An 18,772-nucleotide genomic window follows, 5' to 3' on the forward strand; every position below is an offset into this window, starting at 1 on the left:
TAAAACCTGTCTAGAGCACTTTAAACGTGCAGATACCCTTTTTTGCCGTTGACTGTGTACCGCACCCTATTTGCTTACGAATCTGAGATGCAGTACTAATTTAAAAATATTCTTTAATTTGATTTTAAAAACTCTACAGATGCCCTGGTTTTATTCTCTTTTTTCTTTTTTTTTTTGCTATCCAGCGTTCCAGTGCCATGAGAATGGTGCAACGGTTCTTCAATATGCTCCTAAACAGCAGCTGATCATCACAGGCGGCAGGAAGGGATTCGTCTGCATCTTTGACATCCGTCAGAGACAGCTGCTCAACACATTCCAAGCACATGATTCGGCCATCAAAGCACTGGCCATGGATTCCTCTGAGGACTTCTTTGTCACCGGCTCAGCCGAAGGGAACATGAAGGTATATTTCCCTAGAACGACACGTGTTACTTAAATCAACTTATGTTGCCGCAATGTGGATATTTAGGCTAAAAGCGTTAAAAGCAGTCACATTTGATATTGATAACAGGAAAATAAACTGAATTTAAAGTATTGCCAAGTGACCAACTGAATGATCAGTTCGTTTCTCCCAAGTCAGTGCGGAGATCTCTTCCTCCTCAGGATCTGTCAACTTCAGTATGGTGTAGTGAAGTATGTCTTGAGACTGGTCTTGGACCACTTTTACGTGGTCTCGGTCTTGTCACGGCCTTGGCGTTCTTGTCTTGGTCTTGGCCTTGTCTTGGTCTCGGACCTCTCGGTCTTGTCTAGGTCTCAATAGCTGCGTTTCCATTACCCTTCAATTTGCGCAAATTGAAATTGCGAGATGAAAATACGCTCAATGGAAACACGTCAATTTCGCGAAAACTGACGTTTATCACAAAAAGTTTTTACGCTCGCATGAGGAGGTTTTTCAGGCAATTCGAAAAAGGATTTTTTCGCAAAACTGCAATGGAAACGCATTTTGCGCATTTACAGTCACCTGACTTAGAAGACGGAGTGTGTTTTAGGTCCGGGTCCGCAAATAATAATAGTAATAATATTTTCATCATTAGCCTATTATAACATTTATTAGGCTACATGTAGAAAACGCTTTTATTCAAAAAAGTAACAAAGCAATTCGTCACATCTCATTCATAGTACAGGTTGGACAATAATAATAATAGGGCTAAGATTATCACAAATAAACACTCGATTTTGACCAATATCCAAGAGTGTGTGCAGAGTTTGGAGCATGCACTCGATGGCAGACAGTCGCGGGCGCGCCGTGAACACTTTCATTTTCCCATCAACAGTGGAATCAACTTAAAATACTCGATCATTTCTGGTTATACAGAAAATAATAATAGCCTACATTATTCGCAACTACCATTTTAATTTGCATAATGTCACAATAACAAGAAAACGTTGTGCTTTCGTAAAATAAAATAAAATAATCAGGCGCGCTTTATGATCTTGGTGAACTGGAGCGCGAGAACTCAAACAATAGCCTTTATAGAATAAAGCTTTAAATGTCCACTTTAAAAAGAACAAATTCGAATCGTAAGCTAATACCTTCTGATTATGTAATCCGTATGAAAGGTGCAGTTCTCTCTGAAGGTGCATCCGGAGATTATGTTTTTACCTCGTTATTTTTTCAGACGCATTTATAATAACTTGCCTATACAGCACTGCGGGAATAATATCATAAATATCCAGGTTCTATTTTGGCCTTAGAAAACTAGTAAAATCTACATTTTTTTCCCATATTAATTTGTGAATATTTTAAATGTTTTAAAGGGGGCAAAAAGTCATAAACAAATATCTGAAAATTCGTTGAGATGTATATAGCGCAGGCTGCTATTGGTGTGGTCAAACTAAAATGTTGGTGTTCAACTTTGCGTTTAAAAAAAATACAACAACCGTTAATTTTTCGTTTTGCAACGACCGTTTGGGACATAATACGAGATAGAGTTCTTTATTAAATTAATTTAAAAAAAAAACAAGAAACAATAATTACAGGAATAGCCTCTCTAAACCTCAAAGAAATGCCATCAAGACATCGAAGCAGAAATAAGGGAGAAACACCCAGGAACTCTGTGTCTTTCCCTGCCATTAATGCTTGGATAACACCATGTCACCTTCCTTCCATTAATAATAATAATGTCGAGTGCGGTGCATGGCTGTGAAATAGGTTATAAACCTACCAAAGTCTGTTGCCATGATTTTTGGAATGACTTATCGCGAGAGGGAAAAAAAAGACGTTTTAGTCGCATAACATCGGTTAATGGAAACACCGTCATTTCGCAATAGTTTTTTATCGACATTTGGGAAATATCGCAAAAGTTTTGCGCAAATCTGTAATGAAAACGCGCCTACTGTCTCAGACCGACATGGTGGTTGGGGGATTTAGCAATACAATACTACAATATCCACAATGATATTCGCAATGGATTGAAGTGCACGTCCGAGTGAAGACAGTGCGCTAGTCACATGAGAAAACACCCTTTCCGCAACACTGATCACAGCGGCAAAGAGCACTTTGATCACTTGATTTAAAAAACACATATCATGTACTGTTTTTGATGTATTAATATTTAGTAAAGGAGATTTTCAGGAGATTTTGGGTAACTGCACAACTGACAGATGACTTTGAGCGCACCGCCAACGGTGTGTGTGTGTGTGTGTTACTTTAACGACAAAACGACCAACTTTCGGATCTTACTTTTAAGCTAATAATTTCGTTTTTAAAAATATAATTATGTATTTAAAAATTGCAGAATGGATTCATTTGGAGACTTCGAAATTGGCAGAGATAGTCAGGCAATGCAAAACAAAATCTAACAAGTTATTGCTTAGCTTCAACAACAGTAGTCTGTTTTTTTCCCCTCCGGTCTCGACTTGGTCTCGGTCATGGTCTCAACTTGGTCTTGATCTCGACTTGGTCTTGATCTCGACTTGGTCTTGGTCTTGGTCTCGACTCGGTCTAGGTCTTGGTCTCTGTCTCGACTTGGTCTTGACTTGGTCTTGGTCTCCACTTGGTCTCGGTCTTGGTCTCGACTTGGTCTCGGTCTGGGTCTCGACTTGGTCTTGGTCTCAACTTGGTCTAGTTCTTGGTCTCAGTCTCGACTTGGTCTTGGTCTCGACTTGGTCTTGGTCTCGACTTGGTCTCGGTCTGGGTCTCGACTTGGTCTTGGTCTGGGTCTCGACTTGGTCTTGATCTCAACTTGGTCTAGGTCTTGGTCTCAGTCTTGACTTGGTCTTGGTCTCGGTCCTGGTCTCGACTTGGTCTCGGTCTTGATCTCGATTGGTCTCGGTCTTGGTCTTGGTCTAGACTTGGTCTCGGTCTCGACTTGGTCTCGGTCCCGACTTGGTCTCGATCTTGGTCTCAACTTGGTCTCGGTCTTGCGGCACCGGCTCGCTTCGCTTTTCCACTGCGTGTTACGACTCATCTCGGCACGGCTCGGTTAGCTTTAGCTCGGTTGCTTTTCCACTGCAGTTAGTACCACTTTAAAGTGGGTTGGATTATAGACTGATTGATACAGTGGTGGCTGTTACTGGCTATTTAAATCTAGCGGGTTTGGTTTCCCGTGTCGATGTCTATTGGCCGCAAATACAATGACGCTGGTAGTGACAATTCTGTCTGACCAATCAGTGATCTGCAGTATTTTACGTCACATTTCAGTACCGGTACGGTACATTTGGAACTTCAACAGACCAGGTACCATTTAAAGCGAGCCACACCGTACCGTATAATGCAGCGGAAATGCGGCATAAGTGAGCAGAGCCGAAAACCGAGCCGCATCGTACCATGCAGTGGAAAGGCGCCATTGGTCTTGGTCTCGATTCGCTCTGGTCTCGGTCTTGGTCTTGGCCTCGGTTTAGGCGGTATCTGAAAACTGCAAGCAATAGCCTTCCTTTTATCTCTATACAAATGACAAATTATCATGCAGTACTCATTGCTACCTATCAGTAGATTCTTCAAATTCCATAATTTTTTATAACAAATAACTAGCAATGCAATCAAATTGTTTTGGAGGACTCAAACCGTTGCCCGAAATGGTGGCATTTAATCAAACAACGTAGTCTAATAAAATAAAGTCTTTTCAAACAGATAAGCTATGACAGGTAAACACATCAGCTGTGTGGATGCTTGGGCTTGGTTGACACTATGAATTTTTTATTAAAATCTCTTTATTTTTACGAACCGAGATCTCCTATGCTGTTTTCAGTTCACGCGTAAATAAAACTTTACTAAACATTAAATTGTAGCGCCTTCCATCCGATAATTGCTATAAGCTTTGTGTTTTGACGCTTTTGATATGAAACAAAAGTCTTAACTTTAAATTCTGTCAGGTTTATAATGAACTTTAAACAGTGAATGTTTTGACGCTATTTAAAGTGCCATGACAGAATTTTTTACTAGTTACAGCACAAAATAAACACGAAGGAACATCCAAAGATATGTTTAAAGATGCATACAACATAACTAAATATATCATGTTTCAGGTAATCGTTGAAAGATGTCAATAAAACAGCTTGTGAACACTGTTACGTAATGTTACATTCACCTCAGGAAAGCCATTCAACTTTTTAGTTGGCAAGAAATAAATGACATTTAGCTAAAGCACTACATATTCATTATGTTTTTCTTAACCTGTTGTTTTTATTATGTAATGTATATTTGGAAACTTTAATCTCTGTGAAAAATGCATTACGTGACATCACTACTAAGAATTGTCTTCCTGTTCTGGTTCAGGTCTGGAAGTTGGCGGGTCACGGTCTCATGCACTCCTTCAGCACCGAGCACGCAAAACAGTCCATATTCCGAAACATCGGCGCTGGGGTGATGAAGATCGAAACCTGCCCAGGTAACCGGATCTTCACCTGCGGAGCCGACGGGACCCTGAAGATGAGGGTCCTTCCCGACCGCTACAACATTCCGGCCAGTATTTTCCAGATCCTCTAACACCGGAGCTGCCGTAGAACACTAACGCTTTCGTTTCCTTAGCTGTGAATCGTAAACCGGTAACAAATATCTTCGCGCTGCAGAATCTCCTTACCGTCCCGCCCCTCATGAAAAGACGCTGGAAAACACGCACGAGGTACTGTAATTCCCGGAGACGGATCCGGATGATGTGTTTGTAGGAAAGCCGTATGCATGAGCTGTTTGAGTCATCGCACTCCATTCCCAGGTTATTGATCGTGCTCCGTAAAAGTGCTCAAAGCTCCATTTTTAAGTGTGTATGTATGTGTGTGTGTGTCTTCATTTTGTGGCCATTTTAGCATCTAAAATACCAGCACTGTGCTTCTGCTATCAGTGTAAGTCCAGTCGTTGGATTTAGTTTTTACTGTACGTTTTCTCCTTGGCTGCTAATGTATTTGCGGAGTGTAAAATGGCACAGTACCCTGGTGGCCCGGCCCCAGAGACACACACCCTTTCCTTCCCCGCGCACACATGCTGCTGTTGACACGCTTGTTTCCGTAGCAGCCAAACAGCTAAGCATCCCACGCAGGACGTCGACAACGCGACGATGATGCTTGCTCCTGGAAATGACGCGTTTCACCTCTTCGTTTTTCAAGCCCTGAAATTCTCACTTTTAACCGACAACGTTTCGTTTTTGCACAACGTATTGGTTTGTTTTGTTTTGTTTGTTCTTTTACAAATGCTTGTGTTTATATTTAACTTTAGGAATGTAAGGTTTGTTTTAGATGTATGGGACAAAGTGCAACACGCTCGTGTTTTTATTTATTTACGTATTTATTTTTTTCATGTTTTATCTGTTCTTAAAATTTGCACTCGGATCTGGGGAAACAATAACAATCTTGCGTTACAAGTGGTAAAAGCTCTACTAGAGGAAACTGTTATTTACAAATGAATGTCTGGCTGTGTGTGGCCGAGTAGTAAAAAGTGAAAATAGTTTTAAATGAATTATTATATATAAATATATAAATATAAAATTGATCTACAACAATAGCTTGTACAAACACAATAATGCTTTTAGTTTTATTTTTTTGGATTTTATCTTAACTGCTGGAATAGTCGTATATTTGGTTTGATGTATGTGGTATTTATTAAAATCATATTTGTGTTTCTGTCTCATTTGCTGGGCACCATGTCAACTGTACGTATTTTAAATGTTCAACCGATGGTCTGATGTGTATTTATTGAACAGCCTGATCTGTCTGTGTGTGTGTGTGAAAAATGCAAACCCTAAAAACACTGGTTGATATTTCCGAAGGAACGGGTAGTTCTGTCATGGTCAAAGTTTCACCTTTGTAAGTTGAATAAATTCTTTTTATTTGAATTAAGCCATTTCACTTTTACTATTTCAACTCAACACGTCTTTAGATTAACATATTTCAGGGTTTATTTCAGGATTTCCAATCATTTGTAGATACATATGCATGCAATATAAATGAAACAATATTTAGCAAATATATTTGGTTTCAGACTTACTAAAAGTGTAACACAACTTGAAGTCAACATGATATCAAAATACACCTTATTTACTTAATGCACGTCTGAAATTCTATAGGGTTCATAAGTTCAAAGAAATATCGTTTTTTGTAATCTTACTCCAAACCTACTCCAGCACTGAAACGACATTCCAATTGACATCAGAATGGCTGTAAAGCAAATAAAAATAATACTAGCAAATAGCAAAATAATGGTAAAAATGGTAAATGGTGCATGGTACACTAACGTGTAGGTTTGTGAGGATGTTTTGGAGATTGAATTTGACCGTCAGACCATGTCCCATTCAAAAAATGTCGGCTGGTGGTATAAAAAAAAAATATCACAGCACTGGTTATATATATATCAGAAATTACTAAATTCATAGTGCGCATATAGAGATTCCATTTATTATTTACATTGCTTGGTCTCATTCATGAAACAAGGTGAATTCATTTCTGTGAAAACTTTTTGTAAAACCATTTCAATTTATGGTTTGCAAATGGTTTTGCAAACAATTTGCACCAAAATTAGCTCGGCTTGTGTTGCATGAATCAACAAATAGTCACTTAAAAATGCATATTAGCCAAAAAGAAGGAAAATGCGACTTTTAAAAGTGAAAATTATACCAAAAATTACATAAATATAGTATCCCCAAAATGCTTTTTGGATTCTCAAGTCATTTTTTAAAATGCCTGAATATCATTACATTAGGTTACAATTATAAAACCATGTGTGATTTAATTTGCTGGTTTGACATTTCTAATGGAATGATATCAAGTTTTAAGCATGGCTTACAGTAAGTATCCAAATATTTCACATGAACATCTTACAGGTATCACTAGAATAGTCATTTATTCTTGATCTATTATCCACTCAAGAAAAAAATAAGGGTAACAACTGAAGCATTAATTATTATTTGCTTATAAATATACATGAACATGACACACACACACACAAAAAAAAACCCCACACACACACACTTATGTATTGCAATTACGGGTGTGTTCACACTTGTAGTTCAGTTCTCAAAGTTATTTTGTGACGTATATTTTATGACGGAACTTGCCGAACATCCAAAACTGTGATGTGCTAAATGCGCTAGTTGTATGTGCGTACATATCTTGGTATTTTTACCAGCTGAGAACTGCTTATGAAAAGTGCAAAAGATTGAAAACAGCCCGTCACACACACAAACAAAGATCTGCCGCAAGGAGATGGCGGTTCTGACGCCTATCCTGAAGCGTAATAGGCAACATTGCGACTATGACGAGAAAAACAAGTATCCTTGATCATTCCGTCCATTTTAGGGATGCATTGTGTGACATCACGTCTGTTTTTGATTCGTCTAGATGTCTTTGGTCTGCGTTGCGTTCGTATTTCAGTCGAATTGCACCACAGTTCTTTGCAAGCGGACCGATACCACTTTTTGAGGGGTCTCGGCCTGCTTGGTGCGCAATAGGGTTCGAATGGCGTTCACACTCATTCAAATGAACCGCTCTAATAGACACTGTTGGGTAAGTTACTCTAAAAAAGTAATTAATTACTAGTTACTAATTACCTCTTCAACAGTGTAATTAGATTACTGTACTAATTACTCTCTCTAAAAAAAGTATTTAATTACTTCTAATTACTAATTACTTTAAAATCCCATATCAATCTCGACCAGCTGAATAATACAAGGATAGACATGAATCTGTTTTAATTCTTTCAAATAAATACTACAAAATTGCATGAATTATCCTTAAACTGACCAAGGTCGAGAAGGTTACATTATAAAAACACACTTTTTAACATCAGACAATACATTTTGATATTAAACCCACTATTGTTTTATGTCTGATCTCCAGACATTTCACACTTTTTTCATACATATTTTACAATAATTGATACGAATTTGTAGGAGTGTGGTCGTATTATTTAGACACCTCATAAAATGCATACGAATCGCTGTGAGATCGGATTGATCTATACACAGTATTTACCTCAATTACATCAGAAGTAACTGTAATTAAATTACAGATAAATGAAGAGTAATCCCTTACTTTACATTTTCAAGGGAAAAATAATAAAATTACAGTAACTAATTACTTAGTAATTAGTTACACCCAACACTGCTAACGGCAACGGCACCATTCGAGTTCGTTTTAATTGAACCAAACCTGCCAAGTGTGAACACACCCTCAGTTTTGATTACTCATCTGAGAAGAACTGAACTTGATATGACTTGACGTAGCTGCTGTCCCATATGTAGAGATGTTTGTCTCTGGGATTGTATGAGATCATGGACAGAACCCCTCCAGGTGCTCTCAGATCCAAACTTACACTTACAGGTTTCTCTTTCAGGAGGTCAAAGGCGTACGTCACCTTTGTGTCTTTAGAATCCGTGACGTAGAGGATCCCGCAGGCGATAAACGCATTACCGCACTTGGTCCTGGGATAGGTGGTGTTGATATAAGTGATGACGGAGAACGTTTTCTCATCCAGTCGCGCCACCATGATGTTGTCGTCAATGTTGGAGGCGAATATGATCCACATACCGTTCTCATCCGCTGCCAATTTGAAATACGTCTTTGAGTTCTGAAGGAGGTAGGACCGATTGTGATAGAGGGCGTTGTCAATGCTCAGCGTGTGTAAGATCTTGGTCTGGAGGTCAAACCTAAAATGATTGGAGAATTGACAGGATGAGTTATAAGAAGATTGTATATAACAGATATACTTGAGAAAATGCTTTCTGTCTCATGTTGTTCCAAAGCTGTGATGTTCATATGAAATTTGAGAGTTATGGCAGATGGGGAACATTCAACACTATCTCAACACTATGATTAAAAAGTGTCTAATTCGTACTAATTTGTACGACCTCACTCGTACTAATTCGTACGATTTGTTTAAACCCACGTGATGGTTAGGTTTAAGGGGTAGGTAATTCGTGCGAATTCTTACGAATTGGCCAATTCGTCAAATATGTACGATTTAGCAAAATCGTATTAATTTGTACGAGTGAGGTCGTATGAATTGTTACGAATTAGCCACTTTTTAATCATTCGTCGAATTCGTACGACTTGGTCGTGAGATCGGATTGGGAGATTTGTTCTGGAAAAGAGCACTTAGGTCATCTGCAATATTTCTTATTTCGTGTTCCATCTAAGTTTGTATAGACTAGAAGTGCAGCCTACAAAGAAAATCAATTATTATGTTTTAATTAAACAAAAATAGAAAATAGATGTTTAAAATGTAAATTTAGACCTATGTAATGTTTAAATCTCTACCAACATTTCATTTGACTGGAGGCCATTGTATATTTAAGGAGCATGTCGTAAATTCCAGCCAAAAGTTCATTGGTTGTTCATAAATGTAAATTGTACTACTGTAAAAATTAACAACATTTTTGGGCTGAATTATACCTAAAAAAAATATGAATCCAATGTTAGGCCAAGTTAGCAATGAGTAATCAAAACCTAGTATAAAATAAGTATTAAGGAGTAATTCATGCATTATTTTTGTTTTTACATTTAACTAACGCTTTACATTTATATTTAAATGTCTCTATTTTCTTTTATTTCACTATTACATTTAACAACAATTTTTAAACATCAGTTAAATGCATGGTTTTAAATGGTTTCCATTTGACAAGTGATTTATTTAACTTTTTTATCAATAAACTGATAGTTAATCTCTTCAATTTATTTTTATTTCAACACTATCTCACGACCAATTCGTACGAATTCGACGCATGATTAAAAAGTAGCTAATTCGTACGACCTCACTCGTACTAATTCGTACGATTTGTCTAAACCCACGTGATGGTTAGGTTTAGTGGCGGGGTAAGGGGTAGGTCATTCGTGCGATTTCATACGAATAAAATATGTACGATTTAGTAAAATCGTATTAATTCGTACGAGTGAGGTCATATGAATTGTTACGAATTAGCCACTTTTTAATCATTCGTCGAATTCGTACGACTTGGTCGTGAGATCGGATTGGAAGATTTGTTATGGAAAAGAGCACTTAGGTCATCAGCAATATTTCTTATTTTGTGTTCCATCTAAGTTTGTATAGACTAGAAGTGCAGCCTACAAAGAAAATCAATTATTAATGTTTTAATTTAAAAAAAGAAAATAGATGTTTAAAATGTAAATTTAGACCTATGTAATGTTTAAATCTCTACCAACATTTCATTTGACTGGAGGCCATTGTATATTTAAGGAGCATGTCGTAAATTTCAGCCAAAAGTTCATTGGTTGTTCATAAATGTAAATTGTACTACTGTAAAAATTAACTAAATTTTTGGGCTGAATTATACCTAAAAAAAATATGAATCCAATGTTAGGCCAAGTTAGCAATGAGTAATCAAAACCTAGTATAAAATAAGTATTAAGGAGTAATTCATGCATTATTTTTGTTTTTACATTTAACTAACGCTTTACATTTATATTTAAATGTCTCTATTTTCTTTTATTTCACTATTACATTTAACAACAATTTTTAAACATCAGTTAAATGCATGGTTTTAAATGGTTTCCATTTGACAAGTGATTTATTAAACTTTTTTATCAATAAACTGATAGTTAATCTCTTCAATTTATTTTTATTTCAACACTATCTCACGACCAATTCGTACGAATTCGACGCATGATTAAAAAGTGGCTAATTCGTACGACCTCACTCGTACTAATTCGTACGATTTGTCTAAACCCACGTGATGGTTAGGTTTAGGGGCGGGGTAAGGGGTAGGTCATTCGTACGAATTCATACGAATAAAATATGTACGATTTAGTAAAATCGTATTAATTCGTACGAGTGAGGTCGTATGAATTGTTACGAATTAGCCACTTTTTAATCATTCGTCGAATTCGTACGACTTGGTCGTGAGATCGGGTTGTTTATTTCCACTCCTATTCCTCCATACATTTGCAGCAATATGAGTGCGTGTAAATTATAAAGGAATATTTTTTTTTCTTTTTGGGGGTCTCAAATTAAGCACTTTTAAGTTCACCATAATATTATCCCATGCTGTCTTCAAACATACTTAGCAATATTGTAAGTTCCAGCGATGTGGTAGAATATGGAGCCGTTATGTACAGTGTGGCCGCAACCTTGGAAAAACTTCCGGACATCAATGGATTCGCTGCTGCTGTTCTGGATCGCTGCGATACTGTTGTATTGCTTTATTATACGACCTGGGGAAAAAAAACATAGCATTCGTGAACTTGAAATGAGCAACAAAGGAATGTTCCAGGTCCAATACAAGGCATCAGCATTTAGTACACAATAATTTTCTACTCCTTTTTTTTCCAGAGATTAAAACATTCTGGTTACAGTTAAAACGCGCAAATGGGAGTAAATGGGGTCATGCTCTTCAAGAGTTGCAGGTTTTCTGTATTAGTTCTTTCTTCAGTACCTGAGAAATGTTCTGCTACCCAAATCTTCTCATCATCGCGAGTGGCAGTGTCCATCATCCAAGCTCCAAACGTGCTACTCATTTTCATCAGATGTCTGGGGTTCTGCACCGACTTTATAACACAGTCTGCCAAACACAAACACGGTCCAATCTAAAGTTTAATAAAGGCCGTTGTTGTGTGTAAAAACGTAGAACATCTAATCATTTACTGTAGTTGTTACCGTTTTTCTTCCATGATGCCATTTTCTGGCTGATAGTATCATCATTTGGGACTGAATTAAGGTGACCTAAAATAAACAAAGATATTACATATACTATTACATATTATGATGCATCTTATGGCAGCCCGTTCTCATCCCAAGACGTCATCTAACTGACGCTTTTGAAAATACGTCAACATCCGACGCTTTAGGGCACACTTTAACGTCAGTTAGATGACGCTATCTAACCCTACCCCAGACCTAAACCTACCCGTGTCATCTAACTACTAACTGACGTTAAAGGGTACCCTAAAATGTTGGATGTTGACGTATGGTCAAAAGTCATGTAATAAACATCCCATAAATGTCAAGATACAATTTCCAAAGTGATGTGAGTGGTGATTGGTTGCTAGGTGCCATTCTTGGTGTTTCTAGGGTGTCCTGGTTGGTTTCAGGAAAAATACTTTCACATTACAAGCATAAAGAAAATGAGTAAACTGATTATTGAAAAGTATTCCCCCAATAAATTATTGATAGTAAGTAGTTGTTGTGTAGGATAAAGGGATCTAGAATGTGGTCACGCAGAATAAGACATAAATATGTTCTGTATGAGTACTAATAAACAGCCATTAGCTTTAATGTGCAATGCTAATTAGGTGCTAATTAATAAATAAAAACAAATTGTGTTCCCTAATCTAAAGTGTTACCATACTTTATAGTGTTTAAATACTGTAATCCAAAAATTTAAGAAAAATAATGGAGCACAAACTATTTACAATTGTAGTTTGCAAATGTATTTCAATTTAAATATATCTTTTTTAATATAATTTAAAATAATAAAATAATGGTGAAAGATGAAATGGCCTCTTTTTGAAATATGAATATGCATATTTCACCAGTTTAGTCATTTTCAGACCCAACTCACTCACCCACAGACTCCTTCCCTGTGTGAAGATTCGCCCTGTGGCTCCTGTGTCTCGGTGGCCCTCGAGGTCCGGGGGGCCCGGGAGTACCTGGAGGACCTGACGGCCCGGGAAGGCCAGGGGGTCCCACTGGACCAGGTGGACCTACAGGTTAGAGCAAAAGCTCACTTATCACACCAACATTGTTACTTGTGGTCAAAAAAGGCACATCTATATAGATGGCAGGACTTCTTATAGAAAAAATGACGTTAAAATAACATAGTAAAAAAATTTTTTTTATGCTTTTATAAAAGCAACATTGCACTCAAAGTGCTGCTCATTTTGTGAATGTCGTCGTGTCTTTAGCTGTGACTACACCTATAGCCACACATACTGTACCGTCTTGCTTAAAAACAGAAATAGAACTGGTCTTTACCCTCTACAATGACATCATTTGAAGGTTCGCCCTGTTCTCCAGGGGGTCCTGGGGGTCCAGGATGTCCTTGTTCTCCCTTATCACCAGGGTTACCATTCTCACCAGGAGGACCTGAATACAAGTACAAAGAAGTAAAAAATCATATATTCATAGTTCCATGAAGCACAGATCTCAAACCATTCAAAGCCTAGCGTTTATTACAGCAGTGTAATTATATATAAGTATTAAAGGGTTAGTTCACCCAAAAATGAAAATTCTGTCAGTATTTACTCACCCTCATGTTGTTCCAACCCCGTAAGACCTTCGTTTATCTTCGGAACACAAATTAAGATATTTAAGATATTAAGATCACTCCTGCATACTAGTCCATAGGCTTCTTGAGGGAATGACTCTTGCTGGCATCGAAAAGTCATTAAAGACATCGTTAAAATAGTCCAAGTGACTACAGTGGCTCAATCTTAAGTTTATCAAACGACGAGAATACTTTTTGTGCGCCAAAACAAACAAAAATAACGACTTTATTTCAAATATTTACTTCCTTCTCCATGGGCCTGTAGTCAGTTAACGTAGTGTGATAGCGTATAGCTACGTCACACGAAGGCTCACTATTGGCTGACGCTGATCATGTGTGTGATGCGTGTGACGTACAATAACAGAAGCTTACGCTATGAAACTAGTAACCTGACTCGAGGCAGAGAGAGAAATAAGCGAATAGTTGAAATAAAGTCGTTATTTTTGTTGTTTTTTGCGCACAAAAAGTGTGCTCGTCGTTTGATAAACTTAAGATTGAGCCCCTGTAGTCACTTGGACTATTTTAACGATGTCTTTAATGACTTTTCGAGGCCATCAATTGTCATTCCCTCAAGAAGCCTATGGACTAGTATGCAGGAGTGATCTTAATATCTTAAATATCTTAATTTGTGTTCCGAAGATGAACGAAGGTCTTACGGGGTTGGAACAACATGAGGGTGAGTAAATACTGACAGAATTTTCATTTTTGGGCGAACTAACCCTTTAAGCTTATTTAATAATAATGTACTTACTATATAGGGTTAGGGCTTGGTTTGGGATTGGTTGCTTGTAATCATGCATAATGTATAGTTATTACTACAATAGCTACATATAAAGTGATACACAGGACAATGTAAAATAAAGTGTTGGTTATTTACTAATTGTGCATGATTCACTGTTAATACTATAGTAAGTACATGCGCTGTCACCTTAAAATAAACTGTTACCATCAAGATACATTTTATGAATTGAAGTGAGTGGTTAGGTGGTTGGTTGCTAGGGTGTTCTTGGTGGTTGCTTGGGTGTTCTGGGTGGTTGTTGTTTCCAAACAGCGTTTAACATCCAACTATCCAGGGCTGGGTTTCCCAAAAGCATCGTAAGCTTAAGTTGATTGTAACAATTGCCACCAATGGTCTCTATGATCAACTTACAGAGTGACGATGCTTTTGGGAAATGCATCCCAGATAAGCAGTCCTGAACTGTGTGTGTGTGTGTTAAACTGTATTCTAACGCATGAAACTTAACATCCAGAATCGTCGTTAAACTGTAATCAAATATTTTCCAGTGTTCTCTCCAACACGTTACAAAGAATTTCATTCAGTTGCTTCGTAATTGATTTGCTGAATGATCCTTCTAGAAAGTCTGTGGGCTCTTGTGCTCTCTGAACAGAGGAGTCAGTCAGCTGTTATCATGAGCTCTGCTTTATTCAGTGGGAGATTTCTTAAGTCTCTGAATCCTGCTGTGTGACTGAAAGCAGGATAAATTTCCCTCTCCTCTTCCTGAGAGGATGATAAAAGCTGCCGAATTTTCGAAAAGAGCTTTGAAAGGAGGACATTTTCTTTCTTTGAGAATGCATTTTTGACTATATTCATTCATGTGCATGATGGATTTCCATGTTCTTTTGCACACAGCTGACCTCTTTTTCCTCGTTTTCCCTGTGCTCCAGGCTCTCCTGGCAACCCTGGAATTCCATCTGTTCCATTATACCCCGATATTCCATCCACACCCGGCAAGCCTAGAATTCCAAAAGACGACATTATTTGAGGAACACTTTATTTGGAATATTACATACGTACGTATGTGTAGGTTCAATGATGTATCCAGATTAATCTCATGAAACATACAAACTCCCATTGAATATTAGTAGAGTATTAGTAGACAGTCTGTAACACTTTATTTTGATGGTCCCCTAACAGACATTCTACTGACTATAAGTATATTTGTAACTAGATGTCAATTTATACTATAACCCGGACCCTAACACCTAACCCTGGCCTAAACTAACAGTCTACTACTCTAATGAGATTTAATAGTCAAAATTACTTATATGTAGTGTAAATAAAATGCTGCAGGACATTTTTGAGTTTTCTCAACCTAGGGTCATTAGTTGTACAAACGTTTTCATGTTAAATAGTTGAATAAACTTTAAAAACATTTTAATAACCACTGTAAAAAAAAAAGTTGCTGTCTTAAAATTTGAAGTACATTTAACTTGGACGTTTTAAGTTATTTCAACTTAAATTTCATTAAACTGGCTGTATCATGGGGGGTATTTTAGTACTGCCTTTAATTTATGCAAAACATAATATGTATTGCAATTTGCATTTCTATTTATTTAATTTTTTTCTTCTGGTAGAATATAACCACTGTAAAAAAATAAAGTTGCTGTCTTAAATTTTTAAGTACATTCAACTTAGACGTTCTAAGTTATTTCAACTTAAATTTCATTAAACTGGCTTAAAAATGTGCTGAATCTTGTATAACATAGATAAAAAGTTGATATAAAAGTTGAAAATGACTTATCTTATTTCATTGAGTTAAAGCAATGTAAAAGCATATTGTCATAACCTACGAATTCGTACGAGTGATAAAAAAGTGGCTAATTCGTACTAATTCGTACGACCTCACTCGTACGAAGTCATCCGATTTGTCTAAACCCACGTGATGGTTAGGTTTAGGGGCGGGGTCAGGGGTAGGTCATTCGTACGAATTCACATGAATTAGCCAATTCGTAAAATATGTACGATTTATCAAAATCGCACTAATTAGTACGAGTGAGGTCGTATGAATTGTTACGAATTAGCCACCTCGTAAAATTCGTACGAATTCCCGTGAAATCGGTTGTCATAACTTATGATCAAATATTTATTTTAACAGTGCATAATAACATTAGAAGTTCATTCCTACCTGGAATTCCTGGTGGCCCTGGTGGCCCTGTAGAAGCCAAGAACAAACAAAACTGTGAACTTAAAGACTATTCAGGCGACAAGTCATAAAAATAAAAATGATGTAATAGATCCCAGTGCTCACCAGTCAGACAGACTCCTTTAGTACTGTTGCAAATGTCCAGAAGAATCTTTACCTATTTAAAAAAATACATACAATTTGTAGTCACGTATTTATGATCTAGAAGAATCATGTAACAACTGATGAAAATCTAAAAACATCGATTTAAAGGAGCGAACCAGCATTTACCTCAAGTTCGTTTGTGAATAGAAGTCAAGACAAAGCTGTATACAGCATATTTATGAAACGCTAGATAAATCATGTACTGTTTCTTCATTATAGGGCACAATTTTCTTTAGTTAATATGAGATAATTTTACATAGGCTGATTTTTTTTTTTACAAGTGTTTTACCCTTATTTTGAATTATACAATGAATTATCGGATAATATCCTGGCTTTTCTGTTTTCCTATAGATGTTTTTCTTATCGTGTATGATAAAATGTGAAATATTTGTGTATATATATAGTAACTGTCATTATTATTCGTTATAATAAAACATTTTCATATATCAGGAAATATTAGAGGATATTAGCAAATATTAGCAAGACACGATTAGAGTAGCAAAATAAAGAACCTAAAGAACACCTTTAAAGGGATACTCCACTTTTTTTGGAAATAGGCTCATTTTACCACTCCCCCAGAGTTAAACAGTTGGGTTTTACCGTTTTCGAATCCATTCATCCGATTTTCCTACGCTATCTCACGACCAATTCGTACGAATTCGTACGAGTGATTCAAAAGTGGCTAATTCGTACTAATTCATACGACCTCACTCGTACGAATTTGTACGATTTGTCTAAACCCACGTGGCGGTTATGTTTAGGGGCGGGGTCAGGGGTAGGTCATTCGTACGAATGCACACGAATTGGCTAATTCGTAAAATATGTACGATTTAGCAAAATCGTACTAATTCATACGAGTGAGGTCGTACGAATTGTTACGAATTAGCCACCTCGTAAAATTCGTACGAATTCCCGTGAGATCGGGTTGGATTTTCTGATATTTAGAAGAATATCAGTAAACAGACAGTTTCTGGTCTCATTGACTTCTTCCATAGTATATTTTTTTTTTCCTACTATGGAAGTCAATGAGACCAGAAACTGTCTGGTTACTGATATTCTTTTAAATATCAGAAAATCGGCTGAATGGATTCGAAAACAGTAAAACTCAACTGTTTAACTCTCAGGGAATTGTAAAATGAGCCTATTTTCAAAAAAAAGTGGAGAATCCCTTTAAAAATGGAGAGCAATATGAGAGAAATGTTTTAAATTAATACACACAAATAAATCATTAAATCAATCGTGTCAGCATGAGTTTCTTACTGGCACCATGGAGTATGTCATCATCATCATCATTCCATCCTGCTCTTCTGTTTTGCGCTGGTAAACCGGCCCATGCGTCTGCTGCTGATAATGATACTGGAAATCTCCCAAGACTTCCTCTCCCACACTCCCCTCATGCTCCTCGAAGGGTCGTGTCCCTCGATGCTGCCGGCTGCGTTTGTTGGTGGAGTATTGAGACTCTGCTTCATCTTCATTCACCTGTGTCATGAACTCCACCACCGAGCTCTGAGAGATCTCCACCATCTGCCTCTCCACCTCAGTCAGATGAGCCCACAAGTCTCTCTGCTGAACCAGGAGAAGCACCAGGCCGGCACAGTTCATCACCGTCAGAACGCACACGCCGTACAAGATCCAGCGTACCTGCCAGGATAACCGGCCTCCACATTGCCGAAAGCCTCCGGTTCTTCTCAACTCTGCCAGTGGATCCAGCATTCTGACTTCGAATTCGGAAAGTGTTCAAAAACTGCAAAGTAAAATTTCAAGTTATGAAAGTCTAGAATGTTCCCTGGTTCCTAGAAAAAAGGCAGTCTTTGGATGCGGTGAGACAATCGAAGTCCTTGTTTCGAGTCGAGTCTGTGTGCGACTGAGGGCTGCTGGGCTTTGTGCCGTCCTGATGCGCTGGAGAAGAACCCCCCTCTTGTGCAGTCACCTGATTTATATGCAGTGGAGTCCATTCTTCAGCATGACCGTGGGCTGACCAGCATAATCCACAATCGACACCAAAAGCCAATGAAGTGGAAGAAAACTACACAATCTGAGAGCCACAGAAAGATATCA

General features: G+C 37.5%; 2 protein-coding genes across 7 annotated transcripts in view; one reads left to right on the forward strand and one right to left on the reverse strand.

The window, feature by feature from the left end:
* The window catches only part of dmxl2 (Dmx like 2), a 91,271-nt gene extending 85,005 nt beyond the window's left edge, over window positions 1-6,266 (forward strand). For all 6 annotated transcript variants that reach the window (XM_039681919.2, XM_039681922.2, XM_039681921.2 and 3 more), the window contains 2 exons: window positions 186-403; window positions 4,718-6,266. In XM_039681919.2, coding sequence (XP_039537853.2) covers window positions 186-403; window positions 4,718-4,927 — 428 coding nt within the window. In that variant the 3' untranslated portion in view covers window positions 4,928-6,266. The remainder of the gene's footprint in view (window positions 1-185; window positions 404-4,717) is intronic.
* A 15-nt stretch (window positions 6,267-6,281) lies between these two features.
* gldn (gliomedin) lies at window positions 6,282-18,772 on the reverse strand. The gene is made up of 10 exons (XM_039681925.2): window positions 17,975-18,772; window positions 16,676-16,727; window positions 16,553-16,579; window positions 15,282-15,380; window positions 13,355-13,465; window positions 12,946-13,083; window positions 12,038-12,103; window positions 11,817-11,942; window positions 11,445-11,595; window positions 6,282-9,074 (listed from the first exon to the last, which is right to left on the reverse strand). The coding sequence occupies exons 1-10, from the start codon at window positions 18,425-18,427 to the stop codon at window positions 8,609-8,611; spliced, it is 1,689 nt and encodes a 562-aa protein (XP_039537859.2). The 5' UTR covers window positions 18,428-18,772; the 3' UTR covers window positions 6,282-8,608.

This window comes from Pimephales promelas, chromosome 10 (assembly GCF_988280905.1).
Source record: "Pimephales promelas chromosome 10, fPimPro1.hap1.1, whole genome shotgun sequence".
Classification (NCBI taxonomy): Eukaryota; Metazoa; Chordata; class Actinopteri; order Cypriniformes; family Leuciscidae; genus Pimephales; species Pimephales promelas.